The 27,689-nt window shown below is 37.5% G+C and overlaps 1 protein-coding gene across 9 annotated transcripts; it reads left to right on the plus strand.

The window, feature by feature from the left end:
- The first annotated feature begins 4,946 nt into the window (after positions 1 to 4,946).
- On the plus strand, positions 4,947 to 27,689 carry AP4E1 (adaptor related protein complex 4 subunit epsilon 1). Of its 9 annotated transcripts, XM_054836692.1 has the most exons (21): positions 4,947 to 5,243; positions 5,752 to 5,823; positions 6,685 to 6,808; positions 8,915 to 8,988; positions 10,382 to 10,503; positions 11,381 to 11,540; positions 12,052 to 12,218; positions 12,865 to 12,938; positions 15,030 to 15,152; positions 15,237 to 15,346; positions 15,625 to 15,764; positions 17,138 to 17,250; positions 17,401 to 17,519; positions 17,753 to 18,055; positions 18,792 to 18,906; positions 19,545 to 19,680; positions 20,849 to 21,104; positions 21,888 to 22,463; positions 23,864 to 24,048; positions 24,879 to 25,036; positions 25,500 to 27,689. In XM_054836692.1, exons 1-21 carry the CDS (start codon positions 5,082 to 5,084, stop codon positions 25,658 to 25,660), a joined length of 3,450 nt encoding a protein of 1,149 aa, XP_054692667.1. In that variant the 5' UTR covers positions 4,947 to 5,081; the 3' UTR covers positions 25,661 to 27,689. The 9 variants fall into 9 exon arrangements, with proteins under 9 accessions (XP_054692667.1, XP_054692669.1, XP_054692668.1 ...); XM_054836693.1 differs by lacking the exon at positions 4,947 to 5,243 and having other exon boundaries at positions 5,777 to 5,900; XM_054836700.1 differs by lacking the exons at positions 4,947 to 5,243; positions 5,752 to 5,823 and adding an exon at positions 7,591 to 7,844.

The raw sequence follows: 27,689 nt of genomic DNA on the forward strand, positions 1-27,689 counted from the left end.
TCGCACCGCAGCTTAACTGCAAGGCAGGCTCCGGGAACAGGCTCGGGAAAATCCGACCTGCTCGGCCGCCCCGACAGCACATCTACGGGGAAGGCTTGGGCATGAAGTCAGCTCAGAGAGGCTGGGTTGCACGCGTTTTTTGAGCTATAGAACTGAAATCCGGCCCTGTAGAGGAGGCCTATGAATCATTTACATTTCTTTCCACGGGGCTGAATTACACAGTAAAAGCATAGTCATCAATGATTCTTTTTACTACAAAGAGAGGACAGCAAAAGTTTAATTATAGGACATCTTGCTCTTTAAAATTTAGAATTAAAAAAAAGCTGCAGCGCAAATGACAATAAGCATGTAAGCTAACTCTGAACATTTTCATAAATTAAAATCTAGTCCTTGCAGACACAGAACAGCAACAAATCCCTAGGGATCTGGGGAAGACATTTTCACTGTTTTATGACAGAACAAAGGATCGCAGCGGTAGCTCTTTTCAGAACTATAGGAGCTGCTTCCAAAATGGGAGATAAATCACAGTGTTTTTTCTTCAAAAAAGACCTCATCATTTTGTAGTCATAAATGCATACATGCAGGGGTCAGCTGAAAACACTTTAACATTACAATTCTCGATACTTGCTAACTGCTAAACAAAATGGCTAAAAACTCTATTTGAAGAGATGAAGAGGGTCAGGGCTCTTACAACTGAAAACCAGGAACACAGTGGGACTGCTCAATCTCTTATCAATGTATAATATTATTGTAATATAAGCTGGAAAGAACAGAAAAAAAGTAGGAGAATTATAACTAATTGGACCACAAGCACTAAAAAAATTGCAATTTCTTTTTTCCTGTTAGCAGCCACTATATTTAATACTCAAGCCTTTCCACATAATTTAGATGAAATAATGATAAAATCTGATGCTCCAGTTTACATCCGACTCACTTTTATAAATTCATCTGCCCATGATCCACAGATCCAGAGCAATGAAAATAACTTTCAAAAATGCACTGATAACCCCAGAATCCTTACCTATAGTCAGGCTCCTATTCTTGGAGCTGTACCAGAGTTAGGAATTATAGGATATTTTGGAAAAAAACCTTTCAAGCATAGTCATAAGAACAATATAGCCTTATTCACACATTTCCTGGTAACCTACAAGGAAAATTATTATACTAAAGAGAGCCTTCCTTCGCTTTAGCACAGAAGACAAGCAGCTTCCACAAGAAAGTGTGGAGCATCCTCTTCCCCTGCCATCTTTAGCATATATATACACACCAACAGGAACACCAAAACTACAGAATATTACTGATCTAGAGAAATGAAAAGATCAATTCTTACTTCAATGTGGCTTGATATTCTATCCCAGTTTTGTAGTAATTCAACAGTTCATTGCCTATCTAACGTTCTCAGTGTTCAAAAAATGTGTACTTTCTCTCCATTTACCCTTCCTGATATTTACTTCTATACCACTTGAACATTTTCCACAATGCATTGTAAACGTGCATCCATTTATAGGACCCTACACATTTAGTCATTCAGACAAAAGTCACCATACAATAGAAAAGTAGTAAATATATTTTACACAGGCTGAAATCAAGATAGTTGTAAAGCAGTGAGATCAGAAAAGGAACTCTAACTGGTGATGATAGTGCACTGAAGTTGCTGGTTAAAAATACACCTATCAATGTATATGTCTACATATGGCTTTTTGTGTATAATGATATGTCTAACTGTGTTCAAATGTGTTTATTTTACATGATATGCTTCTGTTTATGTGATGTTTCTATTTATGTGAAATCTTTTCTATACTGTTTCCCAATTCCATACAGTTTGTTATTTCCTTAGTGCTAAATCAATCACCTCCTGCTTTGCCAAGCCTCTCTAACAAGAAATGACACCAAAGGACTCTGTAGGGGCTGGGACTGGTGGTGGGGAGAGAAAAGAATTCAAAACCTGCCATCATCAAAAAAGAGTATGACTGGAGTAGCCACTCTAGTTCTTGAAACTGTAAGTGAAAAAAACATGCCAGGAAAGCCAAGCCTAAAACTCCAGACACAAACCATTTCCCTATTTGTGAAGACTTCACACAGAGACAACACACTCTCAGATGCTTGCTGTAATTGGCAAGCACAGAGCACACCTGCAACGCCATGCTCTGGTTTTGCACATCTGGCCCAGCACTCCTTGCTAGCGCACTGGTAAGCTTGTATGACACATGTGACAGATAATACATCTTCTCTGCTAATTACAACAAAACAAGTTTAATGATCACAGGAAAATGACTGGGTAAAAGTGCTGCCTTTGTTCCTCACTACATCTCTGTTTTCATTTGGCATCATTTACATCATCTACTACTACATGCTTCTCTTCCCAGTGCAGAGACAATACAGTGAAGAGCAAAAGCTCTTCTATTTTGGATTCTATTTTGGCTCATCCACAATCAACGCATTTTCTATTCTAGAACTATTTATTTCCAGTGATGATTCATGAGCCAGAAAGAACACCACTTGCCTATCAGATGCCAAGGATAACTTAGAGGAATGGCAATTAGAATGTTTTTTATTGTGGTGAGTGCTGTTGATATGGAGTCTAGAGAAATAACTGAAATGCAGCTTTTCAGTGCTATTTTTACAGTTGTTTTATAGCCACACTTCAAGGTTTTTCATCTAGCTGATGAAAACAGAAGGCAAATGAAAGCAGAAAAAACCCAAACAACCCAACAACCCACCTTGCCAAGTTTATGCCTACGTGGTAGATATTCCTTACTTTTGTGGATTTGCTTTTTCTACTTTATCTCATATTATGCTAAATGATATACTAAATATTTTAGTGCTTAAAGGAAAAAAAAAGTTGGAAAAGAGTTAGTGGTGATCTTTATGCAAGGCATTAGATATATCCATCATCATCTGACAATAAGTCATGTATCTTGCACATATGTGTGCACTATGAATAGTCCTCTTGATTTCAGCGCAATTATCAAAAGTATGAGAAATTAATCACACAGAAGCCTGAGGGTTTGTACTCTACAAGTCATTTTACATACAGAATTTATTTGTATGTGACCTAAGGCAAAGAGAAGGACTCAAGATCCTAGAAACAATAAAAATAAATTAAAAAGTCAAGCAATTGAGATTTTAGCATTTATTCAAGTTCCATCAGCTTTATCAGCAACTTTTCCTATGCTTATTGAACTTACATTTTTGGTCTGCAAAGCTTACAAGCTTTTCTAGCTTCTGCAATGCAATATGATGCCTTTACACGAGGAATTCTTAACTGAGATATTCTTAACCAATTAATTTTGTAAAATTAACTTTAAAAAATACCAGTATAAATCTTTCAACTTAGCTTCAAGGAAATGCCAACTGTTAAATACTTTTAAAACTACTGACCTCCGTTTGTTCCTATTTGGCTTTTTTTCTGGTAATAAATCAATTTATAGCTTCAAACTTCAGCATGATTTTCTGACCATATGTTGGAGATGGAGGGATACTTTTTCCTTGGAAACACACAGTTCAGAAGGGATTACTTCAGTTTCCTCCCCACCCTTTCTAAAAAATAAAAAAAATAAAAACCCCACCTTTGAACTGAAATACAAACCAGAAAATGTCAAGTAATTTTGTTTCAGAAAAATTGTGTAACTGAAAAAGGCATATGTGGGTTTCAAAAATGGAATTAAAACATCCCAAACTACATAGGTACAGTATTGTTTTAATCTGCTGTCTTTAGTGAGATGATTGACTCACATATTTGAGTCACACTACACTTTTTTCTTGTTTGCAGGAGGAACAGTGAGAGAAAAACAATTGTTAAAAAATACAGTAAAGACTATCTGAATATATCTTGTTGCAATTGGCTGAACATTTCATTACACAAGTTTGGAAAGGCATATCCTAACGGATCAGGTAAACATGACTAGGTTAGCTCCCTTGTAGTGTGAAATACCTATGGAAGTTATCTGGCACCCTTCTTTCACGTGTTCAGTTCATTGCTTGGCACACTGAAGTTCCATCCCAGCCACCCAGTCCTGCGGCAGCCACGTACGGACCAGAAGGCATGTCACGGCGTTTCAGGGCAGAGCTGGGATGTGGGCTGTGTCTCACAAACACGGGAGGAGTTTTGTTAAGTGAAATCACTTATTTGGGTAGCGAATGGCCAAAACTAACAAGGCTTCTGTTCATCTAGCACCTGCAACTACTCCTTTTCAGCTATGGTGACATAAAACTAACCTTAAGTTGAAAGGCACAGTATTACAAAATGGCAAAAATGGTATCCAAGAAAGTCAGACAAAAATCTGTAATCTTTGACCTCATAAATTCACACCTTACTTTTCACGGGTAAGAAGTCGGCCAAGACCACTCTCTAGATGTTCCCACCCACGCTTTAAGAATAACGTTTCCCATAAGCGTCTACAAATGATCCCACTGCTGTCTTTCGAAACCCACCTTTAAATGTATTTTGTTTTGGGAAGCTGACAGGAAGAGAGCTCCCGCAGGCGGGGGGGGCGGTTAGGCCGCTCCTGCTCCCGCACCCCGGCTCAGGGGGGCATCTGCTCTTATCTCCCTGCGGTCTGTGACCGCCAGACCGCGGGCGGCAACCCCGGGAAGGCCGGGCTGACCCGCTCTCATCGCTGTGCTTCGGCTCCACCTTCCGGCTCAGCCGCGAGCGGTGAGCGGGCGGAGCCCCAGGTGCCATCTCAGCCGCGGCAGGGCCTGCTGCCCAGCTTGGGAGGAGGGCAGCGGCGGGCAGGCAAGGCCGGGGACTGGGGGAGCGCCTCCCGCACAGCCACCCCCGAGGCTCCCGCCCGACCCGTCACGGCCCGGCGCCATCACGGTGTCCCCCCGGCCCAGCTCCCTCAGCGCCCGGGCCCGCGCGGGCGGGGCGGCCCCTCCCGTCACGAGGGGGCGGGCCCCAGGCCCGCGAGCTCTTTCCGCTCCGCCCTGAGCCCGTCCCGCTCCGCTCTGTCCCGCCCCCAGCGGGCGGTGCAGTGCCCCCGCAGCCGGGGCGGTCCCGGAAGTGCGCGGCGAGGCCGGCAGCCCGGCAGGGCCCTTTCCCTTCCGGGCGGCGGGGAGCGGGCTAGGCGGGAGTCACCATGAGCGATGTGGTGGAGCGGACGTTGAGCGTGTTGCCTGGGCTGCTGAGGCAGCACGAGCCGGGCGCCGTGCCGGGGGGCGCCGGCGGTCCTGGCAGGGTTTCGGCCACCTCTCGCCTCGGGAGCCTCATCCGGAGCATCACGGCCCTCACCTCCAAGCATGTACGGGCTGCGGGCGGCGTCCCGGGGTGGGCTGGGCCTGACCGGGCCTCCTGCTCCTCCCGCCGCGTCGAGGCAGGCGGGGACTGGGCCTTACTCTTTTCCTTTCCCGCCCCCGGGCTCCCCGAGGTGCCGGCGCGGTCCTGTGGGGCGCTGCGGGCCGCTGAGGCGCGGGGTGCGGTGCTGTGCGGGGCGCCGGCGTCCCCCCTCAGCCCCGGGGCCGAGTCCTGTTGAGCTCCGGTACCCGACGGTAAACCTCGCTGCGTTGCCTGCTTGTGCCTTGCCGCCTTGTGCTGTTCCGTGGGGGGCACGGCATGGGAAAGCACGGCCGCCGGGTATTGGCTTCTGTGCTTTAAACCAGCAGTCCGGTGTTACCGCGTAAGCGGGGTGTATGCTGGTTTTGAGAAGACAGTGGAATACTGTTACATTAACATGTCTTCTTTGACTTTTGTTTCATGTTCTGCCTCCGAAATTTATACGAGATTGAAACAAAAAGTTTAATCTTTTCTAGGAAGAAGAAAAATTAATCCAGCAGGAATTAACCAGCTTGAAAGCAACAGTTTCTGCCCCCACCACAACACTTGTAAGTTCTGTTAGTGGTTACCGGCTGTGGGAACAGCAGACCAATGGCGAAGAAAAACAGGGTTCTGTTTTTGCCAGGTGGAGTGTACAGGTTATCTATATTATAGATATTTAATCATCGGCATTAAAAGATACCAATGTCTGTGGTTTTGCAGTGTGGTTAAAATAGTGAGGATACTGTGATTCTGTTTGTTGTGAATAAATTGTAACAATAGGGCACCCAGAGTCTGTCATTCTGTAGTTTCTGAAATAATGCAGGTAAAAAAGCTAGGTGAAAAAGCTAGCTGATTAATTGCTTCTATCAAATAACATTCTTTGCAGGCTGACGTTCTTACAATTAATTCGTGCTACATAAGAACCTGTGCTTTTGTCGCTCATGTCTGAGTTGCAGGAATTGATATATTCTGGTTTGAGCTAGTTAATGTATGTTTCAGTCCCATGAGTGAGAATGTTTGAAGGGAAAAGTAAAGTTTTACCTTCCACACAGTGAAAACCCATCCTAGGTCAGTGTAGTGGTTAAAAGTAATGTGCATTAGCAGTGTGATCATCTGACACTTCAGATAATTACTATTTTTTATGTTAGTCATAATTAATCTAGTGTTGATCACATGCTTGCTAGCCAAAATAAGATGACATCTTTAATGGTAGTATATGGGGAGTTCTGCTCTTATGATCAAAAATTAATGTTGATTGGCAAAGAGATTCACAGCAAAACAAAAATTAGAAGTACCCTGATTTTAGAAAATGTGGATGAATGCACATATGTTTCTATCAGATAAAGTCTTCCTTCATCAGACTAGTGAAGAAGAGCATAAACCATGGCTGACTTAAAATTCTCAATAATTTATTTTTGGTATTTCAGAGACTGATGAAAGAATGTATGGTGAGGCTCATCTATTGTGAAATGCTGGGGTACGAGTCTTCCTTTGGATATATCCATGCAATCAAGCTTGCACAGCAAGGAAATCTTTTGGAGAAAAGAGTTGGTATGTGCATGGAACTGTAGCCTTAATAATATTCTCAAACTGTATTTTTAAAATTTCTTAGGATTTATAATTCATGTAAAAATACAACTTACTTAAAATGTTCTTTTCCTTTCTTGGTCTTGTTTCATAGTCTCTCACTTCTCTTTGAAAATAACTAAATCCCTAGTTTGTGAGTTGCTCTGTATATGTTTGTAGAACAGAAGGCAGGTTTGTAAATATTGTAAATCACCGGTTTTGTAAATATTGTAAATCACCAGTTGTTCATTGTTTTGAATTGCAGCACCAATCAACAAGTAATTTACAAGACATTTGCTAAAAAACACATGAAGCTGAGAATGAGTTTCTGACAGGATTTGATTTCTTTTTCAAGTACTGTAGTACAGGAGTAGATAAAGATGTTTGTCAGACAATTTCCGCAAGCATAGTATTGGTTTCCCTGTATTTAACTTAGAGATAGTTGTTTAGAATTTTTATAAAGGGCTTATTACTGCTAGCAAAGTGGCCCTAAAATATTTTCTGGTTTGGTACTTGTAGGATTTTCTTAGTTTAGAAACAGTTGTAGGAATTGAGGCAAATAGGGAGGTCCCTGTAGTGTAGATGCAGAAGTTCCTGAGGATTTCTTTGAAATTTCAGGCTGTTGTGATTTCCTTGCCTGCCAGCGTGGCTATTAACTTGTTTCCAGTAGATTTAGTTTGAAGTAGCTGTCAGCCTGTCTCATCTGGAGAATTTCTTTGCAGTTGCTGATTCAGCTGCCTAGTGAAGACATTTCTTCTTGTTTGCAGAGAAAATGGTTTAACTCCAAGCAATGCTATGTCTCCATACACAGAAGGAAGGCAGTGTCTTGTGGGATATGCTTGTTTGATATCCTTTGTTTGAATTTCATCTGGATCATCCACTCAAGTATTGGAGTTTCTGAGAGAATGTGTTACAAGGGATGATATAAAGTTGCTTTATCCCTGAGCAGTGAAAGCCAGTGTGCAGATGCTCTGGTAGTGATTAAGAAATTCTATCCTCACCAAACCTGGGAGGGCAGGTGGTAAGCTGTTTTGGAGAAAACTGTGACCTCTGACTATCAAGAAGCAATGTGTCTTGTTATTAATTGGTTTGAGACCTTTTTGATAAAGCGTTGGTGAACATCTTTTTTTTTTTTAAATGTTGGTGGCTTAAAGTTTTCTAGACCCAAAGCACTCTTAAGCTTTGTCTGGTATCAAGAGTGTGTATGTCGGTTTTGATGGGTTTTTTTGTTCGGTTGTATTTGATATATGAGGACAGCCTTGTCTGTTCTTGGTGTAATATATCAAAGTCTGTATTAAGGAAGGGTTGTCAGTTGATCCGATCAAGATGGGTTACTCTTTTACCCAAAGTAAGCCTCAATGTATGAGAGCGAACTCCATTTTTGCAGGTGTGCTAAAGTGATAGAGTCCGTAGTTTCACAAGCAGATAGATCAATCTGATAGCCCAGACAATACTGTTATTTGTATCAAAGTTGTTCATTTTGATCCCTAAGCCCTGAATGAACCAAGACCTTTTTTAAGATCCAACTCTGTAATACAACATTGTGGCACACCCTCCCCACCTCCATACTTTTGGTCCCTTAGTTTACAAGGAAGAGGTTTCTGGCAGGTTCTTTTCTAGGGTTTTGGTTGGTGAATTTACTTCTGTATTCCAAGTTGAAGATAAAATTTATTTGAAATGGAACTTTTTAAAGAGAAACAAATATAAGGAAGTGCATTTGTTGTGTATTCTAGAAAGAATATACTTTTGTCTGTGCAGAGAAGATATTTGTTTCCCAGGAAGTGATTTCTCCTAGTGTTCTTGGCTGCTCTTTAGCTATAACAGTATTGTAGTGCTTCTTATTTCTCACAGCTTATGGATTCTTAGCTGTTATTTGTTGAGCTTTACTGCAACTTAAATATAACTGGTTTGCCTGAAAATAAAAGAAAGTCTTGATATATAAAACATTAGCATCTGTCATCCAACGGGGGGGGGGGGTTTGGGTTTTTTTTGTTTGAATTAACTGTTCCTCTATTACAGACAGTCTTAAGCTTTCTATCTTGAAGTTGCTTTTTGCTCGAAAGGAGTAATGGAGGCTGCTTTCTCGTATAGGTTACTTGGCAGTTTCTTTATTTCTTCATGAAAATGATGAACTGCTACTTCTACTTGTGAACACAGTTGTGAAGGTACAGTGTTTTTGGAGGTCTGGAGGTAAACTAAACTTGGACCAATTCTTGCCATTTTGTGTCACACAAGATCTAAGCTCATTAGTTATATTTTGCTCTCTTAAAGTTGTTGTTTCTTTGGTTAGAAATGAAAATTTGAAATTACTTTCCCTGGCTTTTTAATTTAATCTTGGCATTCCTGCTGTTGAAGCCATACTTTTAAATTTTTTTCAGAGGAGATATACCATAAAATTTTCTTTATAAAATGTATATACGTTCTCAACTCCAGGAGGAGCCATGCATGCTTATTTCAATGTAAACCTTTGCTTTTAGCTGACAGCAAGTATCCATTGGCTTCTTTGAGTTCTTTTGATAATTTTGATAGAAAATGGAAATTGGAGTGACACTGAAAATCTATTACCAAATGATATTTCATAGGTGTCATCTGTATTACTGCCTCTTACATGGAGCAATTGTGACTTCTTATAACTCTTTTTGTATAATGATTGCTTTTATATTACAGTAGGCTGAAGTCACATGTCATAGACTGAAAGAGATGTTTATTTTGCTGTTCTGATTGAAAATGGTTTTATAATCTTTAAAAATCTGACTTGAAACTAGTAAGGATGTAGAAAGAAGTGAAAAATGAGAGTGCACAAACAACTAAAATAAAATGACAACTAAGAACTATCTGGGACAAATGGCCAGAGCAAATAATGATGTGAGCTGGAAATTTTACATGTTTCATTTGTCTTGAAAAATAATGCTAATTTTTTATTTTGTTAATTCATCCATCCTTTTTGGTTTAAGGTTACAGAGAGCTATAGCTACTATTTTTAATTGCATTTGGGACAGATTGTGAATTTCTATTCTTTCTTTTGTAGAACGTTATGTGTAATTTGCATTCTCAGGGAGTAGGTAATGTGTTATTTTAGTGTACAGATATGTAATTGACAGCAATACTGAGCTTGCACTTCTTAAAAATTCTTTGGGCTGATCTAAGGCACTAAAGAGAATACTATAGAATTCTGAGAGAAGTGACTCATCCCACTGATCCAACTGGGGACTCAGCATAGTTTTGCAATCATCAAGCTATTTCAGTAAACAAATATTGATTGTAGCTCTATGTGTTAATCTTGTGTACATTTAAAATATGAATGCAGTTCTAGAACAGAAGTGTGAGGAGCTGGTTGTTTCCTCTTCCTGTATAAGAGAAGAACCTGATTAGCTCAGTGAGAGCTGAGACTTCTCAAACAGGAGCAGGCAACAGGATGGCTGGCAGCAGGATGCTTGCTGGAGGTGGGCTGTGTAGGTGGGTTAGATCCAACCTGCTTATGAAAAACTTGGGATACGTCTGTGCAGAATTTAAAAGTCTAAATGAAAAATGACTGACTTGTTTCAATGATTGTAACAGGACTTACAGAGCACTAACCTAGTAGAGGTGTGCATGGCATTAACCGTTGTCAGCCAGATCTTTCCACGGGAGATGATTCCAGCTGTTCTTCCCCTAATAGAAGACAAGCTCCAGCATTCTAAGTACGTATGCATTTACAGAATTTCAAGTGGCCTTGTATGGTTGAAAGACTTAATTTTGTAGGTAAATTTTTTGGTAAACTGGTGTTGGGTTTTTTTTCTCTTTCTGAGTTGATCTTTCTAATAATTACCTTCAGAAATTTTTCCTCTCCTAGTTCTTCTCTCGGATTCTTGTCTCATTTATTTGCAGTCTTTACTGAGTATTGGATAGGTATTAATTTTTTGCATAACCAATTTTGATAGGTAAATGTGAACTGAATTTTTCTACTGGAGTCCTTTTAACAATTAGGTGGATGAAGAAGTGTTTATAGAGTAAGTGGAGAAACAGATTGGGATCCTTGCAGTACTTCACTGATGCTTTTTTTTCTTAAAGCTCTTCATAGAAACTTGGTTGGTAAAAGTGTATCTGCATATATTAATACCCTTGAGTTGTTTGATTCTTAATTTATAATATCCCATACACAGAGAATAACCTAAGTGTTAATGTTGATTAGAAAGGGAATTGCAGAATGAACTGACTCAGTAACTTCTAGACAAATGTTTTTGGGAGCTGCACATGTGACCACAACATATTAGCAGTGGCCAATTTCATTGTTTGTTTGGTGACCATTTTTTTGAATCATCAGTCTAACACCAAGCACTACTAGGCTTTTAAGTTTGATTTGTCACTTCCTCACTTAGATTGTATTTGCAAAGTTATTTGTTATCAAATATGTAAAACGTGGGTTCTCATCTCTCTCAAAGTCATGATTTTCTGATGGCTGGCCACGTAATTTTACAATGCTGTAGAAATAGCAAGGGCAAGTTGTTTTGTTAAGTCAAGTACTTAAAATACACAAGCAGCTTCACTTTGTTTTGTGTAAATCTCATTTGTCTTCAGGGAAATTATCCGAAGAAAAGCTGTTCAAGCATTATATAAATTCTATCTCATTGCTCCTAACCAAGTTCAGCATATTCATGATAAGTTCCGGAAAGCCTTATGTGACAGGGATGCTGGAGTCATGGCTGCTTCTTTGCATATTTATCTTCAAATGATTAAGGTAGGCAAAGAATTAGAAGAACAACTGAACTTAAAAGCTATTTAAGTACACAGTGTACTGTACAGAAGTTTTGCAGAAAAAACTTGCTTGTTTGTAATCGTTAGGAAAGTTAATTTATGTGATCATGGATATCTGTGTTATATGTTTGTGCTAGTTCTCCATTTAGCTTGACAAGTCCTCTTCTTGTATGATCCGAATGCTCAGCATCATTTGCATCCTTAGCTAGAGGATCTAACTTCTACAGTGTGTTAAAGGGTTTGCTGAAATTTGCTTGTAATTTTTTTTTTAACATTGCCTTCAAATTACATTCATTCCCTTTGCAAATATGTGAGAAAATAGCATAGGTTTAAAGTGAAGAGCTTACAGGTGTTGGGGGATGAGAGTAGAAGTTTGATTTAAAGAAATGAAACCATCAGTGTAGGTATTTTGATCTTACTCAATTTGTGGATTATGTTCACTTTTGAGGAGCTGTATCAAAATATTTTAACTGTATTTCTTTTTCATTATGTAGGAAAACTCCTCTGGATACAAGGACTTGACTGGGAGTTTTGTGACCATTCTAAAGCAGGTTGTGGGAGGAAAGCTCCCTATTGACTTCAACTACCACAGTGTGCCAGCACCATGGTTACAAATTCAGCTTTTAAGAATATTGGGGCTGTTAGGAAAAGATGATCCAAGGTAACCAGGTCTTTCTCTGTAATTAATATTTTGAAGGTACAAAGAATAGTCATGACGTGTACCTCAGACAGCTTTCTGTTTGGGTTTTTTTTGTGTGGTGTATTTTTTTTTTTTTTTAAATAAGAGGATTTCAGTGTTGAACTTCTTACACATTTGTTATTAACCAGTACAGTGAGCAGATACTTTTTAAACTGCAAAATTAATTTCTTAGCTTCTGAATTGGCTAAAGAATTGATTACTGTGGGATATGCTTGAAATATATTTTTTTTTTCTGGGACTTCTGTTATAGGTTACCAAAAGCTTGTGTGAAAATCCAGAGTAAAGATACTTTAAAAAGTGGTGTCACTTTGTGAGGACCTAGTTGTCTGAAATCCTTTTCCTGTTTATGTTTTGTTTTTTATACAAGCAGTAAGGGAAGTGTTATTATTTTTGTGATATGGTAAATGTTTCTTTTGAAAGCTGCAAACATTTTGTTAGATGCCATTTAGAAACATGTTATGGAGCTCTTCCATGTTAAAGCAAATCTGTGGATATGAATAATTTGTTACAGATTCCAATACTAGTGTTTGAGCTGTTTGGCAAAATAAGACTCCATGCTTGTTAGGGCTGCAAATAACTTTAAATATTTTCTTTTCTTGTTAAACAGGACAAGTGAATTGATGTATGATGTTCTAGATGAATCTTTAAGAAGAGCAGAGATAAATCATAATATTACATATGGTGGGTGAGGGGTGAGGTTATTTTATGTAATTATCAGTATTTGAAAAGATTGAAAATGTTAGTAGTTGATCGTGCTAAGAAACATATGCAGTGCTTTTGAAAAATCTAATTATATTCTTAATACACAAGTGTATTCTTAGGTGTCCAACTAGTAAATTGTAAAACAGGTGATACATTGTTGTACAGCACAGTTTTTTTATCATTGAGGTGAAACATTTTAATTTACTTGGGAATTCATCTTGACTGAAAAGCCTCTTTCCTATGTTTGCGTTCTCCTTGGCCTTAAATACAGAAAGTCAGCTTCTTCATGAAAGCTTGTACTGAACATTGCTTAAGTTGATTGAACGTTGCTTAAGTTGAATTGAATGATAAAAGAAGAATCCTCACGATGCAGCCTTGTTTCTTAGAAATGCTTAGATCTTCTTTTCACTGCTGTGAGAAAGGCAGTAAAAAGTGCGTAAGAGTGACAGTGTCAGTTCTTTACAGCTGTGTAGGGCTTTTCCTCTAGCCACAGCTTATAGCAGGGTTATTAACGCTGAACAGAGTTCAGTGGTAGTGATGCTTGTGAAAAGATGTTTTTGGCACAGATGTCAATTAAAAATTTCTAGAACATGGTAGAAGGCTATGCTAATTTTATTATCTTCTCAGCAGAGAAAGCTGTATTTGCTAGAACAAATCAAAAGGAATAATTGTACTATGAAGTTTCTATTAAAAAAAAAAAAAGCTGAGCAGTTTATTTGGATTTTTATTTGCCTCCCCCTCCCCAGGTCTTAATACCTCCTGAAATGCCCAGATCTGATGTTCTAGAACCCTACATTAAGAGCTGTTTCACTATTAAAAAAACATCCCCCCCCAATATTTTATTGTTAAAGCCCTATAGATGTTGCCAAAGTACCTGTGCTAATGGAATGGAAAGACAACTGAGCCTTTATTTAAAACAACAGTGCGGGGGAGGGGAAGGGAAGGAACATGGCCCAAAGCATTAGATGTCTAATGCCTACTTGATAAATATTTTGTAAAGCATTTTGTAAGCTTCACTTCTGCTAAAAAGGGGAGCTTTGGTGAAGTATTCTCGTTTAGTAAATAATACATGAGGAAGCATCTGTCAGACATTTAGTGTATTCAGTTTATTGCTTCTATTCTTTTAGGCAAGAACATACAAGATACTGGGAGGTGTGCTGCCTTTATAATACAGACAATTTGCACTTGCAATTGCTAAGAGTTAAACAGTAAATTTGTTTTGAGCATTTACAGGGCCAAAGTGGGCAGTTTATGATTTATACAAGGACAGAATTTAGGTATGTAGTTTTTGTTCACATATGATAAGTTTTTTCGAAAACTTAAATTGACGATCCTAGACAAAAATGTAATTCTGAGTGATTACTGTTTCCTACACAAAGTTCTTGGTTATTACATGTTTCTTACTTCTTGTAGGCAATTGAGTTGTTGCTATGCTAGTCCTTCTCAGATTTAGTTTTATAATACTTAAGAAAAGTGATTATCTATTGGACAATTCAGTTAGAGGCTGAATTACAAGAACAACTGAAAATTACATCACGATTTTAAATGCCAGTTAACTTGGGGAGAGTATGTTGGTCTGAAGCTTTGTGCAAATTGCTGCCACAAAGGTTTAATTACTGTTTGTGTGTTGTTCAGTTTACTTCTAGCTTCTTCTCAAACAACTATGCAAAGTTGTTTGTGGTTGTGTTGTGGGGTTTTATTTTCTTTTAATAAGGATGTTCTTGGCGTGATTTTGGCTGTCAGTAGTAGCTAAGATATCTTATGAATTATTGAAAAATATTTATCATTGAGCAGCTATAGGAGACTTCAAGGTTGGAAGAACTTTAAGGACAGAAAGTTGTATGGACAATGCCAAAGATTAATAAAAAATATGTGTATACTAAAGGAGATAGTCTTTCATCGTGTTTTCACTTATGTTAGTAGGTACTCTGCAGTTAGATTCAGTGGTGGTGGGACAGCACTGCAATTCCTTCATATAGTCAATGAGCTTGTTTGCTTGTTAAAAAAATTCTGTGCTGTAGAAGTATTTAATACATGTTAATTACATGTTGATTTTTTTCTCCCCTGCAGCCATCTTGTTTGAATGTGTCCAAACAGTTTATACAATTCATCCCAAATCTGAACTACTTGAAAAGGCTGCCAAGTGCATTGGAAAATTTGTTTTGTCACCCAAAATTAATTTGAAATACTTAGGTAAGGATACCTGATTTCATTAAAATGTTTTTAATTTGATCATAGTAGTATACATTCTCTTATATCATTTCCAATCACTTCTAGGTTTAAAGGCTCTGACCTATGTTATCCAGCAGGATCCTAATCTGGCACTTCAGCACCAGATGACAATAATTGAATGTCTGGACCATCCAGATCCCATTATTAAAAGGGAGGTCAGTTAATTTAATTTTTGAGTTTTAAAAATTAATTTTTAAGATGGGTGATGGGTTTTCTAAAATGAGTAGTGTAAAAAGCATATTAAGTTTCTGTTATTGTGAGAGCAGTTATGAACAATATTAATATGACAAGCTGTGTAGATAAGCAGTGTATTTCATTTAAGACTTGCCAAATACAGTTGCTCAATTTCGCATCATACTAAAGTGTTTCTGTTTGTCTGCTTTCTTTTTGGGTCATCAGAGCCAATTAAAGATATTTTTTCTTTCTCTTTCAGACTTTAGAACTTCTCTATAGAATTACAAATGGACACAATGTAATTGTCATAGTTCAGAAGATGCTTGACTACTTAAAAGAAAGCAAGGAAGAATATGCTATCATCAACTTAGTTGGCAAAATAGCAGAACTAGCTGAGAAATATCCTTTTATTTTTCTGAAGCTTTGGAGCCAGAGCTCAGGCAAATGTAGCATTTGTACCTTTCAAAACATCTTTCACGATCTTTGGAAGTATTACAGCTGTACTTTGTACTCTTTCAAATGAAAAAAAAAAAATAAAATACGCAAAACCAAGTGCATACAAAAATGACAACAGCGTTTCTTGTATGTCACTGAATGTAATGACACTCAAAATACTTTATTTTGGCTTTGGAGTTTAGCATTAAAACCTTGTGGTTTTAAATTAAAACTTTGAAGTCTTACACCACTTCATGGAGAGAGATGCCTCATTGGTACGTTGAGTGCTCTTCTGTAATTGTGGGCACGATCTTCCTATCAGAGAACTCTTCGTTGGTGTATGGATTTTAATAATAACACATTTTCATAGAAATAAAAGATTATTTAACTATACCAAAAAGATGAAAGTGGTGTTTAGGCATTTGACATATGGTAGATGTTGCTGTTAGACTTGCTACTGCCTGATTTTCTGTATGTTTTCTTGTCTGATAATTTGAGTTGTAAGCTCTTTATAACAGAGAAGTCCCTTAACATCCTATTTGTACACTGCTTGGCACAGAGAGTAGAGTACAGAAAAAAAGCTGTGTTGTCATGCAGTCTGGAAAGATAAGACAATAATATTAATGTTTCTGTACTGTTGAAAATTTCCATTCAGTAAGTGTGCATTTTCAGGATTTGTTTGAGGGAAGGCAGAAGCTGACTTCCAAAGTTAGCAAAGGCTAATAAAATTTTAAATATATAAGAAAAGTAATGTTGCTTTTTGTGGGGTACTTAATAATGTTTGTTGTTTTCCAGTAAATCAACAGCAAAGCACTACTGAAAAGAACAAGTAGTCTATCATTGATCAAGTGATATTAGGTAAACAAACTCGATAGATGATGCTGGAAAGCTAGCATGGAGCAAGTATGAACTTAAAATACAGTAGGACAGGTTTCCAGAGCTAAATCCTTGTGTGAATCCTTGGCTGTTCCCACTGTGTGAAGTCTAATTAAACTCTTATTTTTTCATTAACATTTATTGACGTACAACTTGATGTATTGATTGGCAAGCCACAGATAGCTGTTAAGTTCATGTGTGGGCTTTTTCGGCAGGGCAGTAATTTAAAACTTCTCTACCTGACTATCAGTTTTCTTGAAGTTTACAGGAAACACTTTATAAAAGATACAGGAATATTTCCTGTTCGGTTAGCTTGAGTTGATATTTGACCATCAGGTCCCCAAGTTACTGAGGAGAGCAAGATGAGTGGCTTATTTGTGGAAAATTTGTTTCCTTAGGAAATGCACTAAGAAGAAAGAAAAAGTTATGCCTTAGCACTTCATTCCTTAACATCTGGACACGTATGCCCCTGACAATGAGTGGTTCATCCAAACAATGAATGCTGTGTTTTCTGTTGGAGGTGACGTTGTGCATCCTGATATCCCAAACAACTTTCTGAGGCTGCTGGCTGAAGGTGAGTAACTTCCCAAATGCTCTGAAGAATTAGAGGCATAGAATTGGTTTCCTTAATCATCTGGCTTTTTTTCCTTAAAATGCATTTTGTAATATTTGATGGGAGGTGTTATTTGCGTTTCAGGCAAAGTACATATTGTTTTCTGTCTAGGGTTTGATGACGGAAAAGAAGATGATCAGCTACGGGTATATGCAGTGAAATCTTATTTAACATTACTTGAAGAGGAAGATGCATTATATCCACAAAAATTCCTTCAAGTTATGAGTTGGGTAAGGTGGAAACATGGTCAAAATTGAATACACAGATACAAGGAAACTTGTCAAAAGTGATGATGTTTTTAATAACACAAAATGGTAAAGGAGTAATTTAGAACATGTTTAAATAGGTTTCTTGAATGTGAGGTGGATTTTATTGTGGTGTTATTTAGTACTATGTTCTAGTTTTAAAACTGGAACCACTGCTGTGTGTGACTAAACACGTAGTTTGTCTGTTCTTTGAATAGGTGTTGGGGGAATATTCCAGCCTTGTTACAGATGTTGATCCAGAAGTTATTTTGGCAAAGCTACACAGCCTGCTGAAGAAGACTTTTGTTACTTCTGAAACTAAAGTGTGGATAATGGCTGCAGTCACCAAGATAGCATCGCATACCTCCTATTCAAAAACAGTTGACAAACTAATCCAAGAATTCAGCAACTCTCTAGATACCTGCATGAGACAATTTGCCTTTGAATTGAAGCATCTGTGTGAAGACAAAGCACTGATGAAAAACTTGCTTCCATTTGATGCTAGTTGCACTGACATGGTGGTAAGACAGCTGCAATGTGTGTTCTTCATGAACCTCTTTGTAGCTTGGGGGGTTGAATCTTGTGGTAAAAAGTGTTTTCAAAATGAATTTGACAGTTCTGACTTGTGCTGGTCTTTAGTCTGCTTACAGTGAGTTTTCAGAAACATGCTTTCTCGGGCATATGTGATGAATCATAATGTTCTGTACTGAAAGATAAACTACCATGGTGTTTAGATAGTAAGCTGGAGTAGTTTTTAACAAAATTACTATTTCATACGCTGATTTTTTTTAAGACAAATTAGGCCTGCTTTAGTAATGTGGTACTGCTTTTTAATTCAAAGAGTGTGCCTCCTATTTAGAAACTACTGATCTTGACACTGAAATGTCTGTAACAAATGATAGGAAATAGTATTAATAATGCTGAGGTCTTTGAGGGGGGTTTTTGGGTTCAGTATTTTAATATAAGAGTAGGATCAACCATTTTGGGAAAACTCCACTCTACTTTTTTTTTTCTTGTTTAGATAAAAAAAACTCAAACCAAACAAACAATAGCCAAGTTACAAATCTCTACCTCAAGATCTGTTTCAATGTACTTGCTTGACCATTTCTGTTATCTACCAGTAGAGCTGCTGCATTATGGGAGACGTTAGATAGAAGATCCCGATTTGCTGATAAGACACAATATTCTTTTGGTAACATCAGGCTGACATATAGAAAATATTTTCATTGTTTTCTCACTTTTCTTAATTCTGTGTAGGTAGATGCTTCCTTATCTTTTCTGGATGGGTTTGTGTCTGAGGGACTTGGTCGTGGTGCAGCACCATATAAGCCTCATCACCAGAGACAAGAAGAGAAACTTTCTCAGGAGAAAGGTGCCTGTTAGTTTACTGCATTTCTTAAATAGCTGGTAAATTACCTGATAAGTGGTAATAAACAATTTCAGTTTACAGTTAATATTATTCCTTAAAGTAATGTTATCTTAATACATCTCTTGTCTGTAGACTTCGCTAAGTTTAACTTAGATTTTAGTTTCCCACCTTTAAGGTGACGGGTTCTGAATCCTGATTTGCAAGTCTTGATGAAAATAATTTATCACTGAAGGTGTCAAATATGTTTGCAAAGCAGACAGTGATATATTGACATAATGCTGTGGACTCAAAAATGTTATTTAGGCTCATGAACAAATGGAAAAGCTCACTTGTTTAGATCCAGTACAGTACTTCTGTCTACAAACATTAAGCATCAGCAGAAGTTTTAGTGATGCACTGTAAAGTCACTATTTCTGTTTAATTTCAGTATTTAAAACCAAATACCATATGAATCCATGTTTTGGATAAATCCTCTGTCTAAAAAACTTACTTGAGAACAGAAACATCTATTTTTAATGAGGATGGGATCCTGAATGGGAAGCCTGAGAAGTGCAGCAGTACAGCATATCTAATTTCAGAAAACAGATTTCTCTTACCTTTTTATGCCTCATTGTAATTTTAAGATTCTGTCTGTCTTGCAGCTCTGAATTTTGAACCATATGGATTGTCATTTGCTGCAAGTGTGTCCTCATCTGGCATCACCGGCAGACAGTCTCCCACTGGTTTATCTTTTGGTTCTGATATGTCTGGTAATAGTGGTGAGACGGGGCATAAAGAGTGAGTTAATTTGTGTTTGAAATGAAGTACATTTAAGCTTCTGTTCTTGTCAGTATCATGTGTCTTTGCTTCTCCTATACATGGAACTAAAAAGAATACAGTTGAACTAGAAACTTCTATCATGTAAGAAGAAATTCAGATGGCATCTTGTTTGAAATAACTAGAAAAAAAGCTAATGCATTTAGACTGTTTTTCCACTTTCTTCACAAAGTGCAAATTAAGTAATTAATGCAGTAAAACTGGGACAGGATTGCCTGATGATTCCAGGATTAAGTATTTTTTTTCTTTGGGTTCTTTCTTTTTCTTACAGCCTATGTGTACTTTTTGTAGGCTTACAATAATGGGCTTTTTAAGGAAACTTTTTCAGATAAAAGTAAGGCTGAGGTTCACAGTGTAAGATATTCCTTAAGTTTAGAACACTACAAATCAATACCATATCCATAGTTTTATACAAATTAATAACTCCATTTATACTCTGGTAAATTGGTATGCAGGAAAACTTCGAAGCTTTTTCAGATTCTTTAACCAGGTTGTGTAAGAAAATTTGAGTGAGACTTTAAGGTGTAGGACTTGCAGCATTTAGCCTGTGTCTCTTGAATTAACTTCTGCTAGAGTTCAAGGTGTCTGAGAACATGAACACTTTTCATAAGAAATAAAAATACTTTCTAGGTCTCTTCTAATTTTCAGTCTCTTACATTAACTTAAATTATTTTTTTTAAGGCATTGGCAATAGAACTATTTAAATATACTTAGAGATTCCCAGAATCTTTCTCCTGGGGAGAAAGATAGATACCACGTTGCTTGTATTCACTTTTAAAAAGTTATTCAAATAGGTTGTAAATGTAATCTGAAACTCTAGATGGAGTTGGCAAACAGTCTACTACTGGCTGCAGGTGTCTAATGCTGACTTAGCATGGGTCTGTATTTAAAACTATATAGATTAGTCCAAGTTTGCATTTGCGGGGTGTTTTAAAAGTAATGAATGATGTTACTAACATAGAACTTCATACAGATGCAAAAGTGATCATTTATATTCTACTACTCACTTTTTATATCAAAGTACGAAAATTGTGAATGGTGTTTAAAGTACAGTGTTGGCATGTTTTTATGAACGTGGTTCGTAAATATTCACATGGTTGATCCTGCTTTGTTTTGTTTGCCTTTTTAGGACAAATACTCTGAAACTCGAGGGAGTACACAAGCTATGGGGAAAAGAAGGCTACCTTCCAAAGAAAGAAAACAAAGTAGGGAAAGAAAATGAGCCACAAACTGTTTCTTGTGGCAGCTTATTAGCCAGACAGGTGGGCGATCCTCCTGCATCGCGATCCGATCAAGTTGCCAGGCTCTCTGAGGAAGACAAAGAGAAGCAGCAGTTGGCATCAACTTTGTTTATTGGGCTAGGATCAAGTGCCGGTGTCAGTTTGGTAAGTGGTTCTTTTGAGACTTAGAAGAGTTTAAAGTTTAAGTATTGCCTTATTTGCAATTACAGGTATTTATATGCAAATAGAGATCAAATTAATGTTGTGGTAAAACAAGGCAAAAAACCCCAAGTCATTGAAAAACTATTGAGAATTACTTTTGTAATCTGATAATTTGTTAAGAACCTGAAGTGGGTTGGTTATTACATGATGAAGTCACCTCTGGAGCAGATCTGATTCAGTAACTAGAACACTCCCATTTGCATGTTGTGCTTCAAGTTTTAGTCTCTGTTTTCCCTAACAATTGTTCTTTGACCCAACTTTGCAGAGCTGTTAGCATTCATTTGGCAATAAGGTCAAAGAGTTTGATGCCCTGTGTCAAGACCACTTTTTATTTATGTCTGGTGATATGCGGAACACCAGAAAATTTACCATTAGGTAATCTTTTTAAGACTGGCATTATCATATTAGCCAGGGCAAATCTTGGCATTTATCACTAGTTGAACCAGGAAATGTTTACCTGTGCCCTTTTTTCAATAGGAGCTTTTAGTTTATGTTTTGGAGAACCTAGAGTAATTCTTCCATTATAGGCTAATCCAATAGCCTGTAAGAAATACAACAAAAGCCTATTACTGGGTCCACTAAAATGTTAGGAATCTATTTGTATTTGTCATCTGAATTGATTCCTTGGTCATTATTTCTCCTTGCTCACTGTTTCATGCTGTTAACAGTAACACAGTTGGCTGCTAGAAACTTCCCCACCCACATTTTTTTCTTTTTCCTTTTCAGTTGGGGAAAGCGGACACAGCTACTCAGAAGTTCAAAAGAAAATCAAAGATAAATGAAACTCAAAATAGCGAGGAGGCATCAGACTTCCAAAATAGTGCTTCTTCAGATTTTGGTCCCTTACTTGATACAGTACCTATTAACTTGGAAGACTGTGAGGGAAATATACACACAAGGTTAAGGAAAGTCTCCCTGTGTTCTTCAGATATTGTAGAAGATAATTTAGCATTTGAAACGCCTCAGTCCCTAAAAAAATCTGGGCTGGATGACAGACTTTCAGATAGTAGGCTGTCGCAGTCATCTTTGTTTGCTGATAGCAATATTGAAATTTTTCTGCCTTCTCCAAGTGCTCATTGTGAAAGTGCCAGTAAAATACCATTGGTCCCTTCCTTACCAGAAGAGCTGCAACAGCTCACTCACTCTGAAGTTGTGGAACTTTGTCAGAGTGATGCCTTAGCTCTGTATTTATGTAAGGTGTGGACAGATGACTCTCTGTTGCTCAGTGTTTTTGTTTCAAATAAAACCAATTCTGCACTTAATGCTGTGAACTTAATGTTTGAAGAAGCAGAACATTTTCAGGTAAGAAACTTTGTTTCCACTATATTTCAAATTTACTTGCAACTTCTTGCTTTTTGACTTGCATTGAAGTGGTTTAATGTAATAGGTATGCCTTTTTCCCAAAGCATTTCCTTAAAACCTGTAGTATGGCTATTATACACATCCTAAAGGGTAATGAAAGAAATGTCAATACTAAACTTAGCGTCATTTAGTATAAAAGTTAACATTCCACTTTTTTAATTCACCTTGATTTTGTTTCCTGCTGCTTGCCTTCATGTAACAAATGTGTGATTTTTTTCGGTTCTGAATTCAGATTCTTCCCAGTTTTTAAGACTGAACGCAAACCTAACCAGTCATATTCGGCATGGTATGACTTGAGTTGCCAAAGAAGTCACTGTGTAAATTTTTTTTTGTCTGGGTGTGACTGTTGAGCCTGTGCATTCATTTGTATGTATCTGATAGGCAGACATGATGCAGTTTCTTCTTTCACGTAAAACTCGTGTAAGCTTGCTTCAAGGTGGTTTTTTGGGTTTGGTGTCCCCCCCCCCCCCAAGACATCAGTCATATTTCATTCTTGTTCTCATTGCGTTCAATTGGTGTTGGAGAGGCTACATCTGGGATTTAACTATGGTTGGTAAAAGCATGTGATAGTGTTGATTGAAACTTCACTTAAATAATAGGAAAGCTATTTAGGAATTGCCTGTTGGCATGACTACCCACAGATTTTGCTGAAAGAAGCATGGAATTACGAAACCTTGGAGACACTCAGCAAGTGATAACTCGATAAAGAGAATTAAGCAGAATGTTTCTTTTAGAATTGACTTAATCAAGGAACCTGAAGTCTCCTTCCTTTCCGTTTCTGGCTTGAATCAAACCTGTTATGGCATTGATAGAAAGTGGGCATCTCATGTCTAGTTGTTCTTTGTAATTCACTTAAGTTTCCACACAGAACACTACCAGAGATAGAATCTATGTTAGTAGTTTGTTTGGAAAAGCCAGGGACTGCTGAGTTATCTTGAAATTATCTTTGTTATTAGGGATGATTTCTCAACTTTCTGCTTTTAGCATATAGCTTGGAGTATGTGGCAATGTTGCTTGCTCTTGTATATTAGTTTATTTTGGGACTGAACTAAAGAATACAGGTTCTTGGTCTCTCTGAGCAATCATTTGGGTGTGGGGGCGAAGCCAATTGGCAGAAAGAGATTAATTTCTCCAGTGTTTTAATTCTCACAGAACTTTTGTAGATGTTAATGATTGATTTATCCTTGATGAGAGCTGAAAAATGGTAGCTCTGTTCACTTGCCAAATAGTCTAAGAAAAATCAGTTGAAGTAAAAGACGCACAATTTTATAGCTGTATCTTAACCACTTACACAGCTTGACAGCAAGACTTATATTCTATATTCCTTTAAAAAATTACAGATTTTGGAGAGTCCCACCTACCAGTTTCCTGTAATTGAAGCTCGAAGTGTAGAACGTTGCGAGAAATGTGTGTGGATGGACAAAATCTGTACACAGGGAATTCTTTCTGGCTCCATTAATTACCAGTCAGAGATGGACACTCGCCTTGAATTTTCAGTAACTTTATCGTTGTTGGACTTCATCAGGTAAATAAAATAAGGTGCAGTTTTTAAAAACACATGTACTCAAATAAGTATTAAAGGCAGGATGATTTGGGTGTTGATTATGAAAATATAAAGCTTCATCTTGAGCAGCTAATTTTAATCTGAGATGACTGTTAAAGATAGTAAGTGGTTATTTATACACTTACAAAAAAGGAGTGAAGTTCCAGGAAGAAGTACAAATCCAGTGAGAATATTGACAGTAGCTACAGGTTAGAATAGTCTTGAACAACAGAATGCGTTTTTGAGGAGGCTAACAGAACTCAGTGAACCGAAGGCCATGCTGTTTTAAAGTGTGGCATAATATAAACATGTCAAACTGAAATAAGTGATTTGAGTACAGAGACCTGTACATTATATGGAAAGGCTGACAGCTTTTGCAGGGGAAGAAGAAAGCTCATTCTAGTCATTTTTGAACACTGCATTTATTTTAGGAGTAGAAAAATCAAGTGTTCTTTTTCCAGTAGACTTTTCTGTTCTACAGTGAAATCCACCTTGTTTTCCATAATACAGTCTACCTCACACTGAACTTGTTTTGTCTCTTTCAATGGGCAAATATCTCAAGACTGTTTACTTTGATCTTCTATTTACATAGAATATGTATTTTTAAAAAAATTTAGAAATCTAAAGCAAGGAATAAAAACTTCTTAAATGTTAAGCTGGGAAGAAGAGGGGCTTGTTTAAAATAATCTGTCTTTGCTTATTGCTTGCTCTATTGTTCAGTTGCTTCCAGATGAAGATTTTTTTTGGGAGACCAAATATATTCTGAATAATGTATCTTATTTTGCTAAGATATGTGGTGAACTTGCTTTTAGGCCAATGGCAATGACTACAGAAGACTTTGGGAAGCTGTGGTTGTCCCTTTCCAATGATGTGAAACAGAATATAAGAATGTCACGTTCTCAAGATTCCCTTTCAGCAGCTCTGAATACACTGCAACAGAAGCTGAAACTCCATATAGTTGATATTATAGGTGAGTGAAAGTATACTGCAAGGTTCCTTACAACCTATAATTTGTCCCAGGAAAATAAGTGCATGGAAGCAGGTATCTTACAATTTAAGGCAGGGAACGCTTAGGAGCATAGTAAGCACGGGAGCATTGTCCTATGGACTTTATTTGCCTTACTCAGGGGTCTGTGTGAAGATTGCTGTAAAGGTACAAGTGTACAGCAAACAGTAAATTTTACAAGGGAGCAAACTACTGCACTGTGAAGAATGTTGGGCAGGGCAAAAAATGGGAATGAAGCTATATGACAAATACGAAGCTGGGATTACATGCAGGAGACCTGATTTTTGGTGACATGTTAAAGGAGTTTAGGGGTAAGAGAAGAGAACAGAAGAAATGGAGTTTGGGAGAAAGATACATTTTTTGTGAACTGTACAATAGCTATTGTTAATTGTTACTTCATTTTTTCTGTGGCCTCTGTTGTTTTAAGGTAATGAGGGAATACTGGCATGCCAGCTACTTCCATCTGTGCCCTGTCTGCTGCACTGTCGTACTCACTCAGGGATGCTGGCGTTGTGGTTCAGATCGCCTTGTTCTGCTCTTCCAGATGGTTTGCTTTATCAGTGTCAAAAGGTGATGGAGGAATCCTAATAACAGTAGTGCCTGCTGTAATCTGTTCAGTGTGTGAAAAGGAAATCAAAGATTTATACAGTTGCACAGATAATTACCAAAGTTAAATTAAGATACTGCTTCTCAGAATCCCAGCTGGCATAAGTTATGTGGACTTGTGGAGGAAGAATGATGACCTAAATTAAGCCTGCAAAAACATGCTCAGGACTGTACAGTGTCTAACAAGTAATCCATTAAAGTATTGTTACCTGTTTAAGTGAAATGTATATTTCTTAATTTTGTTGTAAATGACTGAAAATATTTATTTTTATTATGCAGCTTTTATAGATGTCAACAATTATTCTTCATAGCAACTACTTAAATCTGATTTCAAAGAAAACGTGTCTGCATTATGAGGTCAGACTCGATCAGTTATCAGGATCATCTAATTTTATTTTGATAATTTTTCTAAAGCAATTTTTAAGCACTGCTGGCAACAACCCATATTAGTGGTTGTATAAAGAAACTTATGTAGCAACAAATGCATGTTTTTAAAATAGTTGAAAGATTTTAGTGATCAGCGCACTTCCCATGATCTTTGATATTTACCAATTAAGTGGTAACATCTAAATAGGATTTTGATAGGAGGCAGGCATGGGAAATTGTATGGAAGCACCTCATGGGGGATGATCTAAGGCCCTTCAGGTTAGTTCGTGTCTGGAGTTCTTCCTGCCTCATGTTTCAGTCACGTTCCCTTTCTTTAGGGGTCTGCGACAGTGACTGAGTATTTGTGCATGTCTGAGGATGAGTTTCATGTGGGTTAAGTCTCAGATGACTGCGCTGGGGGTAGTTGGCTGTGAACATGTTCATTGCTCTCCAGTCAATTCTGTAAGTTTAATTAGGCCAATATCTCTGTCCGTGAAAATTTACATGGAGGAAATTTTCACTTATTTTTATTTCTAATTATTTATACCCTTAGTGCAACTCTTCAAACCTTTGACTTGGACAGATGTGGCTGTACTTTGTGTGCATAGCGAGGAACTGCAGTAAGGCATAAGAGATCTAAATCAGAGCAGCATATGTGATAAATGTCTGTCCAGGTTGTCTCCTTTTCTTCCTGAAATAACCTCACAGTCTTGAAAATCCCGCAGTCTTAATTTATTTAGATGCTACATGAAAACTTTAATACTGTTTAATATTATTTATAAATAACTGGTCATGTTTTTATTTAAAAAAATCAAAGATTGTACACACGGTGCAGACATGGTATAAATGGATTCTACAGCGGAATTCTTTCTTTTGTGTGCTTAATATTAACAAGGAAATTCTTCGTTATATTTCAGCATTATTGATTCTCACCTGATAAGCACTGGTTGTAAAGGAAAAAAAATATTCTGTTACTTTGCTAAGGTTTCGGTAAATGTTTGTGAAATCATCATAAGAATGTTAATGCACTGATAATTTTTTTCTTTTTTTTGTTAAGTCAAGCCACTTGTGTTACCACAAGTACAATCATTTAAGCAAAGCTCTTTTATTGCTGTTTCAGTACCCTCTTACTGAGGAATTTAAAGTGCACTGAACTTGTAAATATACGTAATGTTCTGCATACTTTAATGTTTACTTTGCACTTCAAGACAGTTTATATAAATGAAAACTGATTTGTAGTGGAATAATGTCCAGCAAACTATTTCCCTGCTGGTAAATCAGACTCATGTTATGCAATTTTCCTTTTGTAATCATATGAACTGTAATAGAAGTATCTGTTTCTGGCCTATGCATTTAAACCATTTCAGCAAAGAGATGTTCGATGTCCTAGTGTTTAAAAAGAACACCAAAAGACAATAATGCCTTCTGTTGTTCGTGTAATGTTCTTTATAACCTTTTTCACTGTATGACTAGTGTACGTTAAGCTGTCAATATGCAGATTTGAAGAGCTTTATGGTAACATCACATAAAGGGGAATTGTACCTGTGTCAGTCTTTATTTTTAGATTGCCCAGCAAATACTTAATCTATCACTGTCTTTGCATTTCTTGTAGTTTAATAAAATTCAGTTTCACTTTAAAAAAAAA

This window comes from Grus americana, chromosome 10 (assembly GCF_028858705.1).
Source record: "Grus americana isolate bGruAme1 chromosome 10, bGruAme1.mat, whole genome shotgun sequence".
NCBI lineage: Eukaryota > Metazoa > Chordata > Aves > Gruiformes > Gruidae > Grus > Grus americana.

Excerpts from the sequence above, each read along its gene's own strand:
- AP4E1 (XM_054836692.1), top strand. The coding sequence starts at position 5,082 with ATGAGCGATGTGGTGGAGCGGACGTTGAGCGTGTTGCCTGGGCTGCTG. Across the intron at positions 18,056-18,791 it reads CTAGTTGCACTGACATGGTG|GTAGATGCTTCCTTATCTTT; the intron begins GTAAGACAGCTG and ends AATTCTGTGTAG. Across the intron at positions 22,464-23,863 it reads AAGAAGCAGAACATTTTCAG|ATTTTGGAGAGTCCCACCTA; the intron begins GTAAGAAACTTT and ends AAAAAATTACAG.